At 31.1% G+C, this 20,272-nt stretch overlaps 3 protein-coding genes across 3 annotated transcripts; all 3 read left to right on the plus strand.

Moving 5' to 3' along the window:
* The first annotated feature begins 7,178 nt into the window (after window positions 1-7,178).
* On the plus strand, window positions 7,179-10,840 carry LOC110658782 (ankyrin repeat-containing protein At5g02620). The gene is made up of 4 exons (XM_058139025.1): window positions 7,179-8,278; window positions 8,821-9,314; window positions 10,061-10,626; window positions 10,723-10,840. The coding sequence occupies exons 1-4, from the start codon at window positions 7,330-7,332 to the stop codon at window positions 10,838-10,840; spliced, it is 2,127 nt and encodes a 708-aa protein (XP_057995008.1). The 5' UTR covers window positions 7,179-7,329.
* A 3,789-nt stretch (window positions 10,841-14,629) lies between these two features.
* Window positions 14,630-16,441, plus strand: LOC131175510 (pentatricopeptide repeat-containing protein At4g18840-like). Its single transcript, XM_058139968.1, has 2 exons — window positions 14,630-15,894; window positions 16,000-16,441. Exon 1 carries the CDS (start codon window positions 14,851-14,853, stop codon window positions 15,835-15,837), a length of 987 nt encoding a protein of 328 aa, XP_057995951.1. The 5' UTR covers window positions 14,630-14,850; the 3' UTR covers window positions 15,838-15,894; window positions 16,000-16,441.
* Window positions 15,887-17,724, plus strand: LOC110657546 (ribulose bisphosphate carboxylase small subunit, chloroplastic 3-like). Its single transcript, XM_058139026.1, has 4 exons — window positions 15,887-15,894; window positions 16,000-16,060; window positions 16,842-16,971; window positions 17,311-17,724. The coding sequence occupies exons 1-4, from the start codon at window positions 15,887-15,889 to the stop codon at window positions 17,550-17,552; spliced, it is 441 nt and encodes a 146-aa protein (XP_057995009.1). The 3' UTR covers window positions 17,553-17,724.
* Window positions 17,725-20,272: the final 2,548 nt, after the last annotated feature.

The following is a 20,272-nucleotide window of genomic DNA, read 5'->3' on the forward strand; positions in this document are numbered from 1 at the left end:
ATTGAGTTTATCAAGATTAATTAGCTCTTAATATTTTATGATTTTTTTTAAAACACATATAATTAGCGTGAAAAATTTAAAAATTTTGAACCGTATTTAAGAATTTATATATATATAATAGTACCTTAAACCCAAACATTTTAATATGCCCCAATACACACGCCCCATGGACTTGCCATGTTCAGCCCAACTTCTTTAATTCTGAATACAAGCAAGCAAAATGATAAGCTTGCTCTTGGACCCGGTCAACAGGCCCTCGTATGTCATATCGTGTGGCACATCATCTCCCCCTTGTTGATTAGGATTTTCCCTCAAATCCAATTCTTCCCAATCCTCAAAATCATCTTCCAAGTAAGAAAAAGACCCCTCACATTGAAAGTAGAAGAAACATTGTAGTCACCAAGCAAATCCACCTTATAGGCATTGTCATTGATCCTTGCTACCATACAGAATGGACCATCAACTCTTAACAATAACTTGAACTTTCTTTGATTTGGCAATCTCTCTTTCCTCAAGTGAAGCCACACTAGATCACCGAGTTCAAACCGCACTTGCTTCCTCTTCTTGTTAGTGGTTTTGCTGTATTGCTAATTTTTGGCCTCAATGAGCTTTCTAACTTGCTTATGCATAGACTTCACCATCTTTGCCTTCTTCTCCTCGTTAACATTGGCTCTTTCTTGAATAGGAATTGGCATCAAATCCATTAGCGTGATTGGATTGAAGCCATAGATTACTTCAAAAGGAACATATGCACACTTCAATTGTAGGCAAATTCAACATAGGCCAAGCATTCATCCCAACTCTTTAAATTCTTCTTGATGATAGTTCTAGTAGAGAGAGTTCTATTCACCACCTCCATTTGCCTATCTGTTTGAGAATGACAGGCTGTGCTAAAGAGGAGGTGAGTTTCAAGCTTCTTCCATAAAGTCTTCCAAAAATAGCTTAGGAACTTGGTATCATGATATGAAACAATGCTCCTTGGAATGCCATGCAACCTAATAATTTCCTTAAAGAAAAGGTTAGCAATAAGAGAAGCATCATCAGTTTTATAGCAAGGAACAAAATGAGCCATTTTAGAAATTCTATCAATAACAACCAATATGGAATCTTTGCCCCTTTGAGTTATAGGAAAGCCAAGCATAAAATCCATGCTCACATGTTCCCATGGGAAATTAGGAATTGGAAGAGGCATGTACAGCCCTTACCCAATCTCCTTGCTTTTAGCCTTCTTGCACGCCATACATTTCTCCACTACCTTGCACGCCATACTCCTTTAAAACTTCTAAGGTCTTCTTTTTACCGAAATGGCCAGCAAGAGCCCCTCCATATGCCTCCTCTGATAGAATAGTTGGGAATACACAACTTTCTTATTTTAAAGAGGTAGCCATCATATGGGTAGAATCCCTGAAAGGCTTTCTTTTTATAAGAATCATAGATAGAAGAAAAGTCTCTATTTGACTTATATTGCTCAATCATTAATTCAAATCCCAACAGCTTAGTATTTAGCAAAGAGATTAAGGCATACCTCTTGGATAATGCATCAGCCACAATGTTGGAGTGTCCTTTCTTATACTTGATCACATGTGGGAATGATTCAAGAAACTCCACCCATTTAGCATGCCGCTTGTTCAACTTACTTTGTCCTTTTAGGTGCTTCGAGGACTCATGGTCTGTGTGGAAAACAAACTCTCTAAGCAAGAGGTAGTGTTGCCAAGTCTCCAAGGCATGGACAAGAGCATAAAACTCCTTGTCATAGGTTCAGTAGTTCAAACTAGCTCTATTCAACTTTTCACTGAAATAAGCAATGGGGCGTCCTTCTTCTATTAGAACAACCCCAATCCCCATTCCAAAAGCATTGCATTCTACCTCAAAAGTCTTCGAAAAATCTGGCAATGTAAGTATTGGAGTAGAGGTCAGTTTTGCTTTAATGAGTTCAAATCTCTTTTGGGCAGCTTCACTCCAATTAAATTTCCTTTCCTTCTTTAAGCATTCAGTTATGGGGGCCATGATGGTGCTGAAATTCTTTACAAACCTCATGTAAAAAAAGGCTAGGCCATTAAAGCTTCTTACCTCTGAGATTATAGTTGGTACTGGCTATTCTTGTATTGCTTACACTTTCTCTTTGTCCACCTCCACACCATGTTTGAATACCATAAACCCAAGGAATGTGACTTGATTGTGGCAAAAAGTGCACTTCTTGATGTTTGCATACAACTTTTCTTGGCGTAGAACTTCGAAAATAGCCCTTAGATGCTTGAGATGATCTTCAAAACTCCTGCTATAAATTAGACTATCATCAAAATAAACAACCACAAATTTGCCAATAAAGTGATGAAGTACATGGTTCATGAGTCTCATAAAAGTGCTAGGAGCATTAGAAAAGCGAAAAAGCATGACCATCCACTCATACAACCTAAACTTTATTTTAAAGGCTGTTTTCTATTCATCCCCCTCCTTCATTTGAATCTGATGGTAACCACTTTTCAAATCAACTTTTGAAAAGACAATAGCACCATGTAATTCATTAAGCATATCATCAAGTCTAGGAATGGGATAGCGATACTTTATAGTGATTTTATTGATGGCTCTACTATCAACACACATACGCATGGAACCATCCTTTTTGGGCACTAACAAAGCTGGAACAGAACATGGGCTCATGGATTCATGAATATAGCCCCTTTTCAACAGCTCCATGACTTGCTTATGCAACTCCTTAGCCTTTTTTGGATTGCTTCTATAGGCTGGTCTATTTGGTAATGCCGCTCCAAGAATTAAATCAATTTAATGCTCAATGCTAAGAAGGGGAGGTAGTCCCTCTGGCATCTCTTCAGGAAAAACATCTCCGAATTCTTCTAATAGTTCGGCCACCATGAGAGGAACTACATTGTGGTTAGATTCTAGCAATTCTTTAACAATAAGCACAAAAAACAAAATTATGGTTAGTGATAGCCTTCAAAATATCTCCCTTGTTGAGGAACATACTCTCCTTCTTTTCTTTGTTACTAATCAGTTGCTCTTGGTGTATTTATTGGGGACTAAGAGGGGTTAATACAATACTTTTCTCATCCTTTATAAAAGAATAAGTATTTTTAAAACCATCATGCACAACCCTTCTATCAAATTGCCATGGCCTCCCTAACAACAAATGACTAGCATTCATAGGCACAATGTCACACATAACTTCATCTTTATACTTGCTTATAGAGACTTGCATAGTCACCTTAACATCACCATCATCATTCAACCATTACAATTTATAGGGATGAGGATGCACTAACGTGGGCAGATTAAGTTTCTCAACTAAGATAGTAGAAGCAACATTAATACAACTATCACCATTAATAATGACATTACATATCTTGTTGAGAATAGTGCATCTAGTATGGAAGATATTCTCTCTTTGCTCTTCCTCTTTTGTGGCATGTGCACTTAAGATTCTTCTGACCACTAACATCTCCCCAACATTATCATACTCTACTTCTTCATCACCATATGCTTCATGATCCTCTTCCTCTTCACAAGCCTCATCTTCACTCTCTAGCTCCCATTAGGCTTCCCTCAACACCATTACTCTCTTGTTGGGACATTTTGAAGCAATGTGTCCATGGCCAAGACACTTGAAGCATTTTATGTCTTTACTTTTTTTGGGAAGGGCTAGATCTACTTTCTTCTCCTTGCCCTTGCTCACACTAACTGGTCCTTTGGTATAGCTCTCCCCTTTATCATGCTTCTTCACGCCACCTTTATCATTAGTAAGTGGGGTGCTAGTGTCAGAAGGTTTTGTAAATGTTTTGGTGGTAGTGTCCTTGTATCTACCTTTCATTCTTTGCCTTTCAACCTTAATGGCAAGTTTGATTACATCCTGCAAAAACACATATGGTTGCAATTCAATAGTATTAGCAATTTCATAATTCAAACCACCAAGAAAATGGGCAATGGTTTGTTCTTGTGGTTCCCTCACATAACATCTCAACATCAACATCTCAAATTCTTTAACATAGTCTTCCACACACATTCCACCATGGCGCAAACTTTAGAGTTTGATATACAACTCTTGTTTGTAATATTCAGGTACAAATTGCTTCTCCATGATTCTTTTCATCTCACGCCAAGTTTGTACATCATCAAACCCTTCCCTACGTCTTTGAGCCTTTACGTTTTCCCACCATAAGTTTGCATAATCAACAAACTCAATGGCAGTAAGTTTGCACTTTTTTACTTCGCTGTACTCCTGATACTCAAGGATTTTGTCAACTTTTTGTACCCATTCTAGGTACTCTTCAGGTGAGTTGGTACCTCAAAAGGTTGGAATCTTCATCTTGATGTTGTCTCTTTGGCCATGTGGACGCTTAAGCAGGTGTTGATCATAAGCACCTTCTTCAACTCTAGGTTCTTCATCATCGTCACCACGCCCTTGTTGCCTAGGACCATTGTGCTCTCTTTGTGGCTGGAGTGCAATTAGTCTTGCCAAAGCTTGTGTGATCTGAACAATTTGCTCTTGCATTGCATCCTGCTGTCTTTCAAGTCTTAGCATATGTGCTTGATCCAATGTGAGACCTCTTGGAACTGGTGGAGGCACCTCTCCTTCATTAGACATGTTGCTATCACAATCAAACTCACTGAGTGTTTCACTTGGTTAAAGGACAGATTGGTTCACTCCCTCACATGTTTGCATTCCAAAGGCTGCAAAGTGCTGCTTAACTAAGGCTCTGATACCAAACTGATGTGCCTTGTGAAGGAGAGAATGGAATTGATTAGTTATGAAAGATAAAAAATTCTGCTGGAAGGAATCGAGAAACAAAAATAAGTAAAAATCAAGCAATATAACACCCAAATCAACTTCAACAGAAAAAAGAAAGGATTTCTTTTTGGTATTTTATGATTTAAGATGCAACAGTAATAAAAGACAAAAATAAGAGGATAACTATGGAACGTAAACTTTGATAAGGGTAATCTTGCCACAAAGAATATAATTCCAATGAAGACTCCACACAAGGAACTCTTGTGATAAGTCAAGACTTCGCCACAAATAAATAATATTTGATAAGAAAGAAGAAGCAGCACTTGCTATTGTGATTAAAATTCAGAATGCTTTAAACTTACAAGAGTTGGCTTTTATATAGGCTGGTTACAAGCACTATAAAGGAAAGATAACAAAGTTACTAGATAGGAAGTTTGAATAGTCTTTTAAACAAGAAATAATATTGAATTTTTGAAAAAACACACTTCAGAAATCTGCTCATATAGTGATATACGAATTTGATGAGATTTAGTGACTGTTCAACCTTATTTCCTTTCTTATTTGAAAGATATTTCAATTTCTTTCTGATTTCTTTGACTTGGTTAATTCCAAATAGTAAATAGGGGCCTCTTACATACATATGAGCTTGTTTTCTTCATAATCAGCTTATTATCTTTATTTTAACTTAAGCCCAAACATTGCAACATGCTCCAACACACATGTCCCACGGCCTTGCCAAGTCCAGCACAACTTCTTTAATTCTGAATACAAGCAAGCAAAGTGATAAGCTTGCTCTTGGACCTGGTTAACGGGCTCTCGTATGTTATGTCACTATGTGGCACATCAATTAGCGACGATATTTTTTTGAAGGCACTCATGCCAAAATTATTAGTGATGCATATTTTTGTCACTAAATCGTATTAGTGACGAATTTATGTGATTGACATGTTATTATCTTATGCATTATTGGCGACGAATTATTTATCTGTTGCTATAAATATATTTTTTTTATATTTTTGTAAATAATAAATAGATTAATAATATTTTTTATTTATTAATTTTATATTTTAGTTAATTACTTTTTATAAAATTTTATATTTAATTGAAGTTAAGTATAAGTAAGATTAAGAATTTTAAATTTATATAAACTCTAAAATTAAGAATTTTAAATTTATACAAACTTTAAAATTGATTTAAATAATAAAAATATGATTATAATTATTTTTAAGAATAAATGGCAATTCAGATAAAGTCAATGTGCCCCCTCCATACATTTATATATAATATAAATATAGATCTAATTGAATATCATCGATACTCTAACTCGAAACTTGAGAATTCAAGAACTAATTGACATAAAGCTTATTGGTATTATTTTAATGATTAATAATATATTTATTATAAATTATAAAAAATTAAATTTTAGAAAAAATAAAACTGTTTCCCCCAATCCTTATTGGAGTAGGATTTGGAGCTCAGCAATTTCTTAGAAACTCCTTGCTTGAAGCCGAAGTATATCCATCTATGGCTTTAAACTCCTTGCTTCTTTTTCGCGTATAATTGATAATTTCTTTATAATATTTTTATTTTAATTATATTTATAACATAATTTATTTGTAACATAATTATACCTGTTTACAAGTTGGCCCTCATTCATACTTTTATTTGTTTGCTATTATGGTTCAAAGGCAATGACCTAAAATTTACTCAAAAAGTTATTTTTATTGATTAGTTGAATCCTAATCAAGTTTCTTTAAATGTTTGTTAAATAAATTAATATGTGGTACAATTTATATAAGAAAAATATAAAAATAATTTTATGTTAGAACTAAATAAAAAAGGTCGAATTAATTTTTATCTAATAACTAAATTAGAATTAAAATCAATTTCTAGCAGCTAAATGATTTAGTAACATTCAGCTAAAACTCATTGTTGTAAGATATAATTATTTGTGCACAAATTTCACCATCCATATTTTTTTTTATTCTTATTAAATTTAGAATTTTAAATTTATAATTCAGAAAATAATTTTAATATTATTGAATTAACTTGTTATCATATCAAAAAAGTAGCTATGCCCCGATAATAGAAGGGTCATCTGTATGAAAAGCCTAGACCTAAATTTATGGTGAGATTTATTTATTAAATATGTAGATTTTATATGAGTTCACAGTAGATCAGATTTTTTAATACGAATAGATTTATTGATAATTGTGATCCTATATTTAAAGGGTTTATTTTTTTTATGAAGATAAGAGAGAAATGAGAACTCGAACCTGACTAATATGTATTTAACCATTTAATCAAGTCAGGTTTGGCAACTTATATCCACTTTTATACTATTATTTTACAAAAAAATCAAATGAATCTGGCCCACATCCTTTAAAGGTTTATGTCATGTCATTAATTGAAGTATTGCACATTGAATTGGATTGGGACTCACTCGTTTCTTATCTTCAATGCCTCTTGATTCTGAACTCCCTTAAATCTGGGAGACACGCTATATTTTTGAACTACCTTAAGTCATCAAGTCTTCAACTAAAGCTCACACCTGTTTCAAATTCTACCACTTTCTAGTTATCGAGATGTCATATGCTAGCATAAAGTGCAACCACCAGACATGCCGACGCAAGGGAGTTAACTTAAAGAAGGCAGCCGAAGCAGGCACATTTGATCAGTTCAATGAACATTTGGATCATCTTGATTCCATTGTGGCACAAAATGGAAACACAATACTACATATTCATCTTTCCTGTCAAAGGGAAATATCTACTGACTTTATTAAGCAAGTAGTTGACAAATGCCCGAGGTTGTTATCGCAGGAAAATCGTGACGGTAATACTCCGTTGCACATTGCAGCTAGTCATGGGCATACTGATGTAGCGAAAGAACTAATCAGGTTGGCAGAGGTCTTATATGATGCATTAGATACACAGAGCGGAGAAGTGGCAACAGAGACCTCACATGATGCAGTAGATACACAGCATGGTGAAGTGGCAACAGTGACGTTTCATGTGGTAGATGCGCAGAGCGGAGAAGTGGCAATAAATGTCTTAGATAATAAAGCAGATATACAGAGCGGAGAAGTGGCAACAAATGATGCATTAGATACACAGAGTGAAGAAGTGGCAACAGTGACCTTAGATACACAGAGCAGAGAAGTGGCAATAGAGACTTTAGATAATGAAGTAGTTATACAGAGCGGAGAAATGGCAACAGAGAGGGCAATGAGAGTAGTGAGGGAGATGTTAAGGAAGGTAAATAAAAAAGGAGAAACGGCCTTGCATGTGGCAGCACGAAATGGAAGAAGTCTGGGTGTTTTGAAAGCAATATTGAGCAAGGAAGATCCTCAGTTCGCATATCCTGTTAATAAAGATAAGAAATCTCCTCTTTACTTGGCTGTTGATAGCACATGTACAAAAATAGTGGCTGAACTGTTAAATAATCCCAATTCACAATCTCTGGATTATGATCGCCGTTATGGCGATTATGGTGAAACTGTGTTGCATACAGCAGTAAGACGATGGGATACAGGTTTGATCAGTGGATAACAGGCTTCTCTTATATTAGTTATTAGTTTAACATTTGCCTGTTAGTGTAGGAAATGATCTTTCTCAATAACATTTTAAAAATCACATTAGACAATCATAATAAGCACCAAATTGTACAAACTAGGCAGAGAAAAATTAAGACAAACGCAGAAGCCTTATTATAGTTCAGATCTTGAGTAGCCAAATTAAGAACAAAAATTTGAATTATGAATGCCATGTCTATACATACTTAATTTCGATACGTTCACTTCGTTTGGATTGATGGATAGGAAGAAACAGAAAGGAAAAGGGTAGGGGGATCAGTATAGATTAATGGGTTGAAAAAGGCAAAAAAAAAAGGGGATGGTTTAATTATTCCTTCAAATTCCACTTTGTTTTTTCATTAAAAATGAGTTTTTTTATTTTTTGAGTTCTCTATAAATATTAAAATTATTTTTTAAATATGATTATTTTATCCTTAATGTTTAAAATCTATGCTCAATCAAAAGTTGACTACAAAATTCGTCCTTGTTGACTTTCTTTCAGAGATAGTACGTATGCTCTTGGAGAAACAGAGTAGTTTGGCTAAAAAAGAAGATAAGCGAGGAAAGATTCCACTTCATTACGCTGCATATGAAGGTTCTAGCTCAATGGTGGCAACTTTATTAGATAATGATGAATATATTGCGAGTCAATTACAGGTTATGGAAGCTCTTCACATTGCAGCCACTCAAGGCTATAAACACGTAATGAATGAGATTATTTCTAGACATCCAGACTGTTGTAAACTCACTGACACAGAAGGCAAAAGCGTTCTTCATTATGCAGTATCCAGTAGAAATGAAGAAGTACTGAAAGCAATCCTTGAAGAGTCATCATTAATTTCCCTCATAATTGAGAAAGATAATAATGGGAAGACGCCTGTCCATGTATTCAAGGCTCTTAATCAGCCTTTATCTTCTTTCATACTTGATGGAGATACCGATGCCTACATCCTTTGGAAGAAATTATACTATAGTCGCGAAGATTTTACCACAAAGGTCAGTTACGTGTGTGTGTGAAATTTTTATATTAATAAATTTTAATTTAATGATATTAAAATTATTTTTAAAATTATAATATTTTAAATTTAAATTCTGTCAAATTTAAATTTATGAAAAATAAAATAAAAATTTTTGAAGTAATATATAAAAGGGAAATTAATTAGAAAATGAAAGGTAAACATTGTAAATGCCAAGTTGTTTTTTGTTTAAAAAAAAATCAATAGCTTTGGCAGTGATAAATTTAGCTCAAGAATGAACCATCAAATCACATGACTTTTTTCTCTGTTTTTCTTTTTTTATAATTATAGTAGCTAAATTTTAATTTTTTCAAAAAAAACTTTATGTAAAAAATTAAATAAATAATATATTTTAACAAATTAAATGTATATTTATAAATTATTATTATATGTATTGCTAAGCGATATTAATTTAATTAAATCTCTTAACATTGTAATTGAAATGATATTATTTTATAAATCGACTTTTTATTGATTATATAATAATTAATTTAAAGTATTTGCACCGTTAATTTTTTTTTTTTAAAACTTTATTTTCACACTAATCTATTTTTATGATAGAATTTCAATTATTGCACTGAATTTGAGTCTTTTGCTCTTGAGTTTACTTAAAATTTTTTAAAAGTAAAACTTCGATAACAATTTTTTATTGACTGCATTATTAAATTTTGATTCTGATAGTTTAGATAAATTATCTAGTTAATTAATATTCGAAGATTGTTGCAGAATTCCAAAGATTATTTCAAAGTTACGAAACGTCGTCCGGAACGTAAAACAGAAATGGAAAAAAAGAGAGAAGAAAAGTTAATACTTCAATTAGAAAAAGCCAAAGACTCACATCTGTTGGCCGCAACACTTGTAGCAACCGTAACTTTTGCAGCCGCAATCACCTTACCTGGTGGTTATATAAGTGATGAAAAAGACTCAGGGAAAGGCACTCCCATTCTGATAAAAAATTCAGCTTTTAAAGCATTTATTATATCAGACGCTCTAGCTATGGCTCTTTCTACTTCTTCTGTCTTCATATACTTCATCATGGTGATGCTAGGATATGGACCAAAATACCACTGGTTACTAAAAACTGCCTTCAGGTTTATCTTCCTTGCCATGGGAGCAATGGTGGTTGCATTTGTTACAGGCACTTATGCAGTTCTAGCACCTTCCATGGGGCTTGCCATTGCCAATTGCGCCATTGGTTTGATCTTCTTTCTCTTATTCTTTTATATCTACATAAGGTTATTATTTTGTGATGACGATGATGATGATGATGATGATGGAAGGACTCTAACTCTGTAAGTATTTCTTTCTCTTTTTCTGGTAATTTTGATTTCTTTAATTTTTTAAATAATGTAATTAATTAATTAATTATTGTTATTTTAATATTGAAGCTCATGGCTAAGTTTTGGAGGCCGGTGGTTGATCGATGAAATGCCTCAAAAGCTGCTTGATCTGGTCGATGAAATGAGTGAAAAGCTGCTTGATTGGCGAGATGAAATTTGGGATTGAAGGAGCACTCAGTTTGCGGACTGAACGGCTAATAGTAAATAAATATTATATGTCCCTTTCTGAGATAATATATATTGTAAGCAAGAGAATATGTTTTATGAATGCTTAATTATCCATGCTCAATTACAAGATAATGGGAAAATTGGTCTTGTTTACTTTCTTTCAGAGATAGTATATTGCTCTTGGAGAAACAAAGTTAACTCCACTTCATCATGCATGCTGCAAATAAAGGTTTCATTGTCTACATTGCCAATACAGATGAGAACAGAACAGCTCTTCCCATTGTAGCCTTGTTACAAGGCTTTAAAACACACAAGGAATGAGTATATTTCTAAATGGCCCGATTGTTGCAACCCCATTAACAATGTAAGCCAAAATGTTCTTCACTATGCAGATCATCTCAGAAAAAATAATGATATACTAAAAATAATCCTTCAAAATTCATTACGTTCTAATTTGGAAAAGAAGTTGGAAGGAGGACACTGGTCCATCTATTTAAGGCTTTTAATCTCTCTTTCCTTCTTTCATACTTGATGGAGATATTATTGAAGAATCTCATGATTTTCTCATAATCATGAGATTCTTCAAAATTCTTCCTCAAGTTGTGCATGTACTGATGATGAAGTGCACACCAAGTTCTGTTGCTAGGAGCCTACATCCACATATCCAAAATCTCAAAGTGCTACATATTCACTTGGGTATAACATAGCGTATAAAGGTCCATATTTATAATGAAAAATTCAAGATGTATATTTGTGAATACTGAAGTTTCATTAATTAACAAATAGTTTCAGTTCAGCTTATATACACAAGCTAGATACATGGTTACATTAGAATAGGACACTTGTTACATAAGCAGAATGGGACTTGAGTTACATTGGCATAGGGAGATTATGACAACATGAAGTCTTTCACAATAGGGATGACAAAGGGTAAGTGCTCACAAAAATCATCCAACCTAAATTTGAATTTAATTAATATTTTAAATATTTAAATTCATTCTAAGCTCAATTAAAATTTATACTCAATTATTTAAACTCATTCCAAACATAATTGTTATTATTTTAAAAATACTCAAAGCTATTTAATTCTATATATTTTCATTAATAATTTATGTAAAAAAATGTTTTTTATTTATAATTTATATTTTAAAAATTTAATAATTCTATAAAATATTTAAATTTTATTTATTTAAAATATAATTTATAAAAATTTATAAATATATTATAAAAAATATATTTTATATTTAATTATTTATTTATATAAATGAGTTTGAGTAGTGAATTCCCAACATATAAAATTTGAACCTGAAATTGAAACCCAAACCTGAACCTATCATGGGTATTATACCTCAAACTTGAACCTGTCCTAAATTTGACTACATACTATTTAAACTTGTTCTATTAAGATTCAATTAGATCGAATACCCATAAATACCCGACCCATTATCGTCCCTATTGCACAATATCATTCATAAAGAAATTGACTTCCTTTATAATTACTAGTTATTGTGTTAATTTATTATGAGTATTTATTTATTTTTTTAAATATCATTATTATTATCATTATACTACCTAGCTCAATTTCAATAATACAAATGATTATTTTCTTTAGTAATTAATTTTCAAAACTTAAGACTTTTGTGATTAAATTTATCATATTTTTTTTATCAAAGATAGAAATAATATCATTCTTTTTTAATGTTCATACGTCTCATAGTATGTATACATTTATCATGGATTTTTTTTTCTTATTTACAAGTTTTTAGTATGCTTCATCAAATGTCCATTAATTAATTTATAAGATTGATCAATAATCATTTATTAATGTCAGTTGAGCCATATTTTAGTGGACTAATTTCGAAAGAATTAATAATTTAATTAAATAACAGTGAATTAAAATTTTAGGACTTTTTAATTTATATATATATAAATCCCAATATACAAAAATTAAAGTAATAAGAGTATATTAATTTGAATAAAGGTGAGACTATTAAAATTATATTATATAATTAATTTTTTTAATTGTAAAAGATTTTATAAATATCAAAATTATTTTACTTGATAAGAATATTAAATATATTAAATTAATGTTTATTTAAATTCTTAAACGTCTATAAATATCCTTTTTAATGTTTTTTAAATTTTTTTTAGTATTTAAAAATTTAAAGATTACATATTTTAAAATTAAAAAATTAGAAATATATTTAAAAAATAAAATTGTAAATACATCATATTTAACTAGTTCCTCAATAAAGCTAATTATTCCTCTGTAGTTTTACTTCCTACATTAAGAGTCGGGAACAGACAATAACACTCACGGTCCCATTTTTGGACATTGGATGCTTAAGCTTGTAACTATAACCACGATTATAACCTTTGTCCGTCCAAATTTTACAGTATTATAATTTAAATTTTTTAGGAAAAAAAAAAAAGAAATGAAGTCTTAAGAAAAAAAAAGGAGAGATAATAAAGGTATTAATAATGAAAAAAATCTACAAATTAAATAAAAATTTTTACAGCAAAATGTGGAAAGATATTAATTTGTGGAAGGAAAATAATTATTTAATCAATAGTGAAAATACTTACTATCAAACTTGGTGGCTTAGTGATAAGCTTTAGTGTTGGATATGTCAAACTATTACTTGACTCTCCATTCTAGCGTTGAGATTAATTGTCTCCATTATTTACGGTGGGTGAATCCACTATGAATTATTTATACTCTCAACGCTTGGAACGATAATAAATCCCTTATATAATGGATTAAATTAAGAGCAGTGAAATGGTTTAACTGCGGACCTTAAGTTTAAATGATAATGACCATATAAAGTAGCGGCACCACAGCTATACTAGCGGAGTCAAATGACCCACTAAAGTATTTTTGTACCTATATATTAAATATCATTAACCTATTTTGACCCCACAATTACGAAAGAAAAAACTTACTTTCCCAAAAAAATTGGTCATTTTTAAACCCACAAAAAGTGTAACTTTTTTAATTTTCATTCCTTACTCTTAATCTCTCCAATTTTTAATTGTCATTCCGATATCAAAAATCCAACACAGCCCCACTAAAGCTATTGGAAAAGCTCTTGGTATTCTACTTTTGTTTGTTTCAATTGAAAATTGATTTGTAATTTACAAATTGGGTAAATTATTAAAATTCATCTTTCCTTGATTGTATGTATATTATTTTGTTTTTTTTTCTTTTAATTAACATAAAATTTGATAAATTAATCATATAGAAATTATTTCAATCCATTTAGTTTGATGTCAATCTAATATATATATATATATATATAAAATATATCTATTTTCAACTTTCAATCTAACATGTATCAAAATATTTACTAATACATTTTCAGCTTTTTATAAGGAGAAATTATTTCTGTCTTGCTCAATTTTATTCATTGAAATTTTCTACTGTGAAACTTATAACTCTTGATAATCAATTTAATACTTATATCATGGATATGTGATCTAGTGATGACTTTGCAGATGTTAAAGGAATTGGTTAAAAAAAAAAGAAAATCTTGTTTATCTTCTAGTTTACTTGCTTCTAAAATTAGTTTTGATTTTTCCAATTGCAATTATAAATGTAGAAAGGGTATTTTTCTCAATGAAAATTATGAAGAATTTATTATGTAATTAAAATTGTATATGTTTGTTTTTATTATTTTTATTGAATTTTCATCAGTTTTTTTATTTAATTATCACTCTATATAAATTTTTAATTCTCTATTTTTTTTTTTTGAAACAATAACAATTCTTTAATTATTATTTTCTTACATATTATCTTGTAATTTTTATCAATCAAATCATCCTTAAAAAAAATATAGACAAGGGTCCCTGCATGTGAGATTTTCTTCTCCCCCTGGTCGGGGTTGCTTAGTTTGCAGTATCCAAGGTTATTGAGGAATCCTCTCGATATCAAACTCTCCAATTCTTGCTCTTCTGCAAAAGTGAAATTCGGACACGTCTGATTATTATATCATTAGCTCTGTTATTAATATGTACTCAAAGTGTGAAGCAATGGAACTTGCTCGTCAAGTTTTTGATGAAAGTATTGATCTAAATGTGGTTTGCTGGACTAGTCTTGTTAGTGGGTACTGTTATAATGGCTTGATGAATGAAGCGCGCAAGATGTTTGATACAATGCCAGAGAGAAATGAAATTTCTTGTAGTGCAATGGTTTCTGGGTATGTTTGGAACGGTCATTTCAATGAAGCCATTGAGTTGTTTCAAGAATTGAAGAGTTGTAGTAGTGTGAGGTATAGTGGATCTCTTTTGGTTAGTGTCCTTAATGCCTGTGCAGCAGTAGGTGCATTTGAAGATGGGAAATGGATTCATTCCTATGTAGATGGGAACGGTTTGGATTATGAGCTCGAGATGGGCACTGCATTGATAGATTTTTATGCTAAGTGTGGTCACATAAAAGAGGCTGTTGAAATATTTAACAAGATGCTATATAAAGATGTAACAACTTGGAGTTCTATGATCTCAGGGCTGGCTGTCAATGGAGAGAATGAAAGAGGAATTGAGCCTTTTGCAGAGATGGAGAAGAAGGGACCTACACCCAACGCTGTAACTTTTGTCGCAGTTGTCACTGCTTGTAATCACAAAATTTTGTTGAGTGAGGCTTGGCGGTTCTTTGGACGAATGAGCAAAGTTTATGGCATTGCTCCCTTGATTGAACATTATGGGTGCATGATTGATCTTTTGGCACGAGCTGGGCTGATTAAAGAAGCTGGGATATTGATTAATATTATGCCAATGAAGCCGGATGGAGCCATATGGAGTTCTTTGCTAAATGGGTGTCTGATCCATGGCCATCTTGAGATTGGGGAGAGGGTAGGCAGGCTTCTTATCCAATTAGAGCTACAACATAGTGGAAGGTATGTCCTTCTAGCAAACAGGTATGCCACTAAGGGAAGCTGGGAGGAGGTGATTAGGTTAAGGAAAATGATGAAAGAGAGGGGAGCAGCTACCGTTTCTTGATGGAGTTTCATTGAGATTGATGGGATTGTTCACAAGTTTGTTGTTGACGATGATAAGGTCCATTCTCATTTTGGAGGCATCACTGAATTTCTGAATCAACTCAACAAGCAACTTGATTATTATTATTATTCTGTTGCTCATGATGCATGCTGATGTAAATAGGTTATCTACAGTTTTAATACCAGGCAATAATGTTGGACTGGAGACAAGAGTCCCATGGCGGGTGCCCATAGGATGGCAGCGAGCTGAATGTTGCTTTTGATTGGCAGGTCTCTGAATGTTGGTGCACATAGGAAGGCAAAGTGAAGTGCTACTTGTTCAACTTTGCAAAGATAGATCTTATGCCACCGAGGCCTCCATTGGATAACTTTCACTGTTTTGGTGGCGTTTAGTGACATTCCTAGGAATAAGATAACCAAGAATGTTATACTCTTGATTTTTAGGAAGTAAAAGAAAATGTTTTCTTAGGAATCATTTATTCCCTCCAGCAGTAAGCATGTGATACCCAACCATTTGTATGGGTATCTTTCATTCCTATGGAATTATATCATTAAACTGATGAAATTGTCCAAATTAAATAAACCATACTCATCGAAATTCAAAACTTCTCTTGCTCCTCTCTCACAATCCTCAACCCACCTCCTCTGACTCTTCCTCTACCAACAAATGGCGACCCGTACTGCCATCAAGCTTGATCCAGCAATATTCATCACCCCGGGCCAAAGCTAGGGCTTCAATTGACCTAGATGATCGTTGCCACTGCCAACCTGACGATTTACCACAACCACTTTCTAAGTAATTGATTTTCAAGGTATCAATCCATGCTAGAAACTAGATTATATGGCATAATTTATATTGGTTTGCATTATATATTTGATTTGGACTTTATAATTTGTTGATTATCTGTAGATAATCAAATATATTTTGGGAAAATATGTGATATTTGAAGATTGGATTTTTGTTTATATATGTGATATTTGAAGATTGGATTTTTCATCAAATAGACATGGAACCCAATCAATAACAAGAAGTATGAGACTCTGTCCTACCTTCCTCCACTTTCTGATGATTCAATTGCCAAGGAGATTGACTACATGATCAAAAAGGAGTGGATCCCGTGCCTTGAATTCGATGAGTTGAGATAAAATTGAAGGTGATCTTCCTTTTCTTCCCCATAAAGATACTAAAGATTGCTATTTTATTTTTAGATTAAAGTTGTATCAGACATTGACTACATAATTTTGTTGGCCCTTTCTTTAGTTTAAGTGGTCTATATATTCACACCATATTCATATTTACAATATTCTAAGAGCATTAGAAAATGGTGAGATATAATTCCAACTAAATAAGCTAATTTTATTTATTTCCTGTGAGCGAACTTAACGTAACCAAACAACACCTCAATTTTTATTGCACAAGTAACATAGGTGGTCTTTATTTATAGTATTACATTTTTTTTTCTTTGTTGAGTTTAGGTGGGGCATGTGCATAGAGAGAATAGCCGGATGCCAGGATACTATGATGGGAGATACTGGACAATGTGGAAGCTCCCCATGTTTGGATGCAATGACTCGTCTCAAGTGCTCAGTGAAATCCATGAATGCAAAAAAGCATACCCAAATGCTTATATTCGGTGCTTAGCATTTGATAACAAGCACCAGGGTCAGTGCATGTCCTTCATCATTCAAAAGCCTAACATCACCACCACCCCCTAAGCCCTTTCACATTTGGATCTCTGTTGGAGAACCTAGTTTTTGCTGTCTAGTGATGTCTTTTATTTGTTTCCTATTCTGTTATGCACATTAGATGGGTGGATGTCTGTTTGGTTTGCTAGTGGAGAGATACACCTAATGAAATAAGCTATATATGCTTGAATTATTAGTTCTTTATTATTGTTAATTTGTCAAATGAGCAAGCAGCACATGGTTTTGGGCTTCTGTTCTAAGATAACCTGTGGGTATGCCCATGGTTTTCCAAAACGGAGGTGATTGTGTATGAACGATTCTATTCACTCTGAAATTGGACAATAAGGGCGGCCTATGCAAAGTACAAGGCAGCTGAAGGTAAGCATAGGAGGTTCAAGGTATTTTAAGTATTTTAAAATTAACATTAATTAATTATAATAAAAAAATATAAATTTAATATTAAATAAATTATTAAAAGACATATATAAAATATTAGCAAAATAATTATTAGCATAAATTTATATTAATATTTCAAATAATTATAAAAAATGTATAAATAAAAAAATAATACAAAAACAATATACTTGCATTTAAAAAATTGAAATCATTTCATTTTAAATATGATATTATCGATTAATATATTTTATTATTTTTTGATTTTCATATTTAAAGTTGATTGTAAAAATTTTAAGAGTTAAATATTTAAATATATACTCTCAATTAAAACATGTTATTCTTTTCTTATTTGTATATTTAAAGTCAATTTCAAAAAATTTTAGAATTAACTAAGTAATTAAATAATATTTTTAAGTAAAATAATAGGAGAATGTTTAAATAATATTTTATATATTAATTATATTATATGTAAACAGGTTTAATAAAAAAGATATTTGAGGAGATAATGTTTTAATAACGATGCAAAATTCTCTTCAATCATCAAGGCATGCTTGAAATGATAACAACGATATACAGTATACATTTATTATTTAGTTAATGTAAAATAAATTATAATAATTAATTTTTTTTATGAAAAAGAAAGATATTTCATTAACCGGAAATAAAATATAAAAATTAAATATAAATCACATATTATATTTTTACATAAATAAAATTATTTAAAAAAATAATACAATAAATTTTTAAATAACACATTTAATTATAAAATCCTTGAATTTTGACAATCTATTGTTAAAGAAAGTAATCATTTAAATCATAGAAATTAATATAGTAATGAGAATAATAATGAAAAATAAAAAGAGAATTAAATAGTTACCATAAAAGAGAATTAAACACTCATTCGTTATAAAGAGTGGTATGTGTGAATATCATGGAAAAGTCACATTTACTCTCAGAGGGATTCGACAGTACTTTACACATAGCTATTAATAATTTTATTATATACATAATATATAAATCATTTTTAATTTAATATGTAAAAATAAAATAATATGTTAAATTTTTGTTAGTTACTTCATATTTTATTTTTATTAACTTTTATGTGCACCAAGCTTTTTATCTCACAGTTTTTTTAGTGAGGACTTCATAATATTATAAATAAAAAATATTTTTAATAAAAATAATAGTAAAATAAAAATATAAATTAAAAATATAAAATAATTTGAGATTGCTTAAATCATATCATCTTCTTCATTTTTAAATATAAAAAAAAATTATACACTCTTAATATATTAAAAAAATGCTTAAAATTAGCTTTATTATTATTTTTAATATTATTCTACAAAAATAATGATAATCAAAAGAGACACAAAAAATATGTTTGTATTATATAAAGTTTAGGTATATAGAATATATATGTTAATATGTATTAGTAGTATTGAAGTTAAAGTTACCATTATATTTATAATTATTTCTATCAATTTAATTAGGATTTATATATTTTTATTGAATAAATATAATTAAAATAATAAAATAAATAAAATTAATATTTTTCAATTAAATATTAATTATATGGAAATGATAATAAATATGTGGGCATAAATTAAAAAGTAATTATGGTATTAATGATTTAAATTATGCATTATGTCTCTATTAAATGTATATCAATATAAAATTTATAAATTAAAATAAATTAAAATTTATTAAATACATTGAATGCGACATAATAAATTCATGAAAAAATTTAGTCACATCTCAAACTCTTAAAAATTTTAATCTTTAATATATATATATATATATATATATATATATATATATATATATATATATGCTAGGTTTTACGCACAAAGCTCTGATACCAGTTTGTTATAATAAGCACGCAAATCTAAAGTACACACACAAGTCACACACACACAATATAGAAAAGAGAAGAAGAATAACACAGAATTTAACGTAGTTTAACCGTAAGGTCTACGTTCGCGGGCAAAATAAGAGAAAAAATTCCATTATGACGAAAATAGTAAGATACAATTACTCAGAACTCTCAAACCCTAACCCCAGTATGTTTCCTGAATATCTCACAACTCTACCACAAAGGAAGAATATTACAATATTTATACTGACTCATACCGCGGGGGCGTTGCCTCCGCACCCCTAAGGAGATCAATGGTAGCCTTCAAGCCCAGGCCTATTGGCTCATATCCTCCACTATCAACACAAATCTCACTTTTTATCCCAATCGGGTCATAACGTGAAACTTTCGGTTTAGGTTACAATTCGAGTCCATGAAAATCATATCCAAAACTCAAGCCACAAAAAATAACAAATATTTTTGTTATATTTACTATTAAATC

The sequence above is a fragment of the Hevea brasiliensis genome, chromosome 17, assembly GCF_030052815.1.
Source record: "Hevea brasiliensis isolate MT/VB/25A 57/8 chromosome 17, ASM3005281v1, whole genome shotgun sequence".
Lineage (NCBI taxonomy): Eukaryota > Viridiplantae > Streptophyta > Magnoliopsida > Malpighiales > Euphorbiaceae > Hevea > Hevea brasiliensis.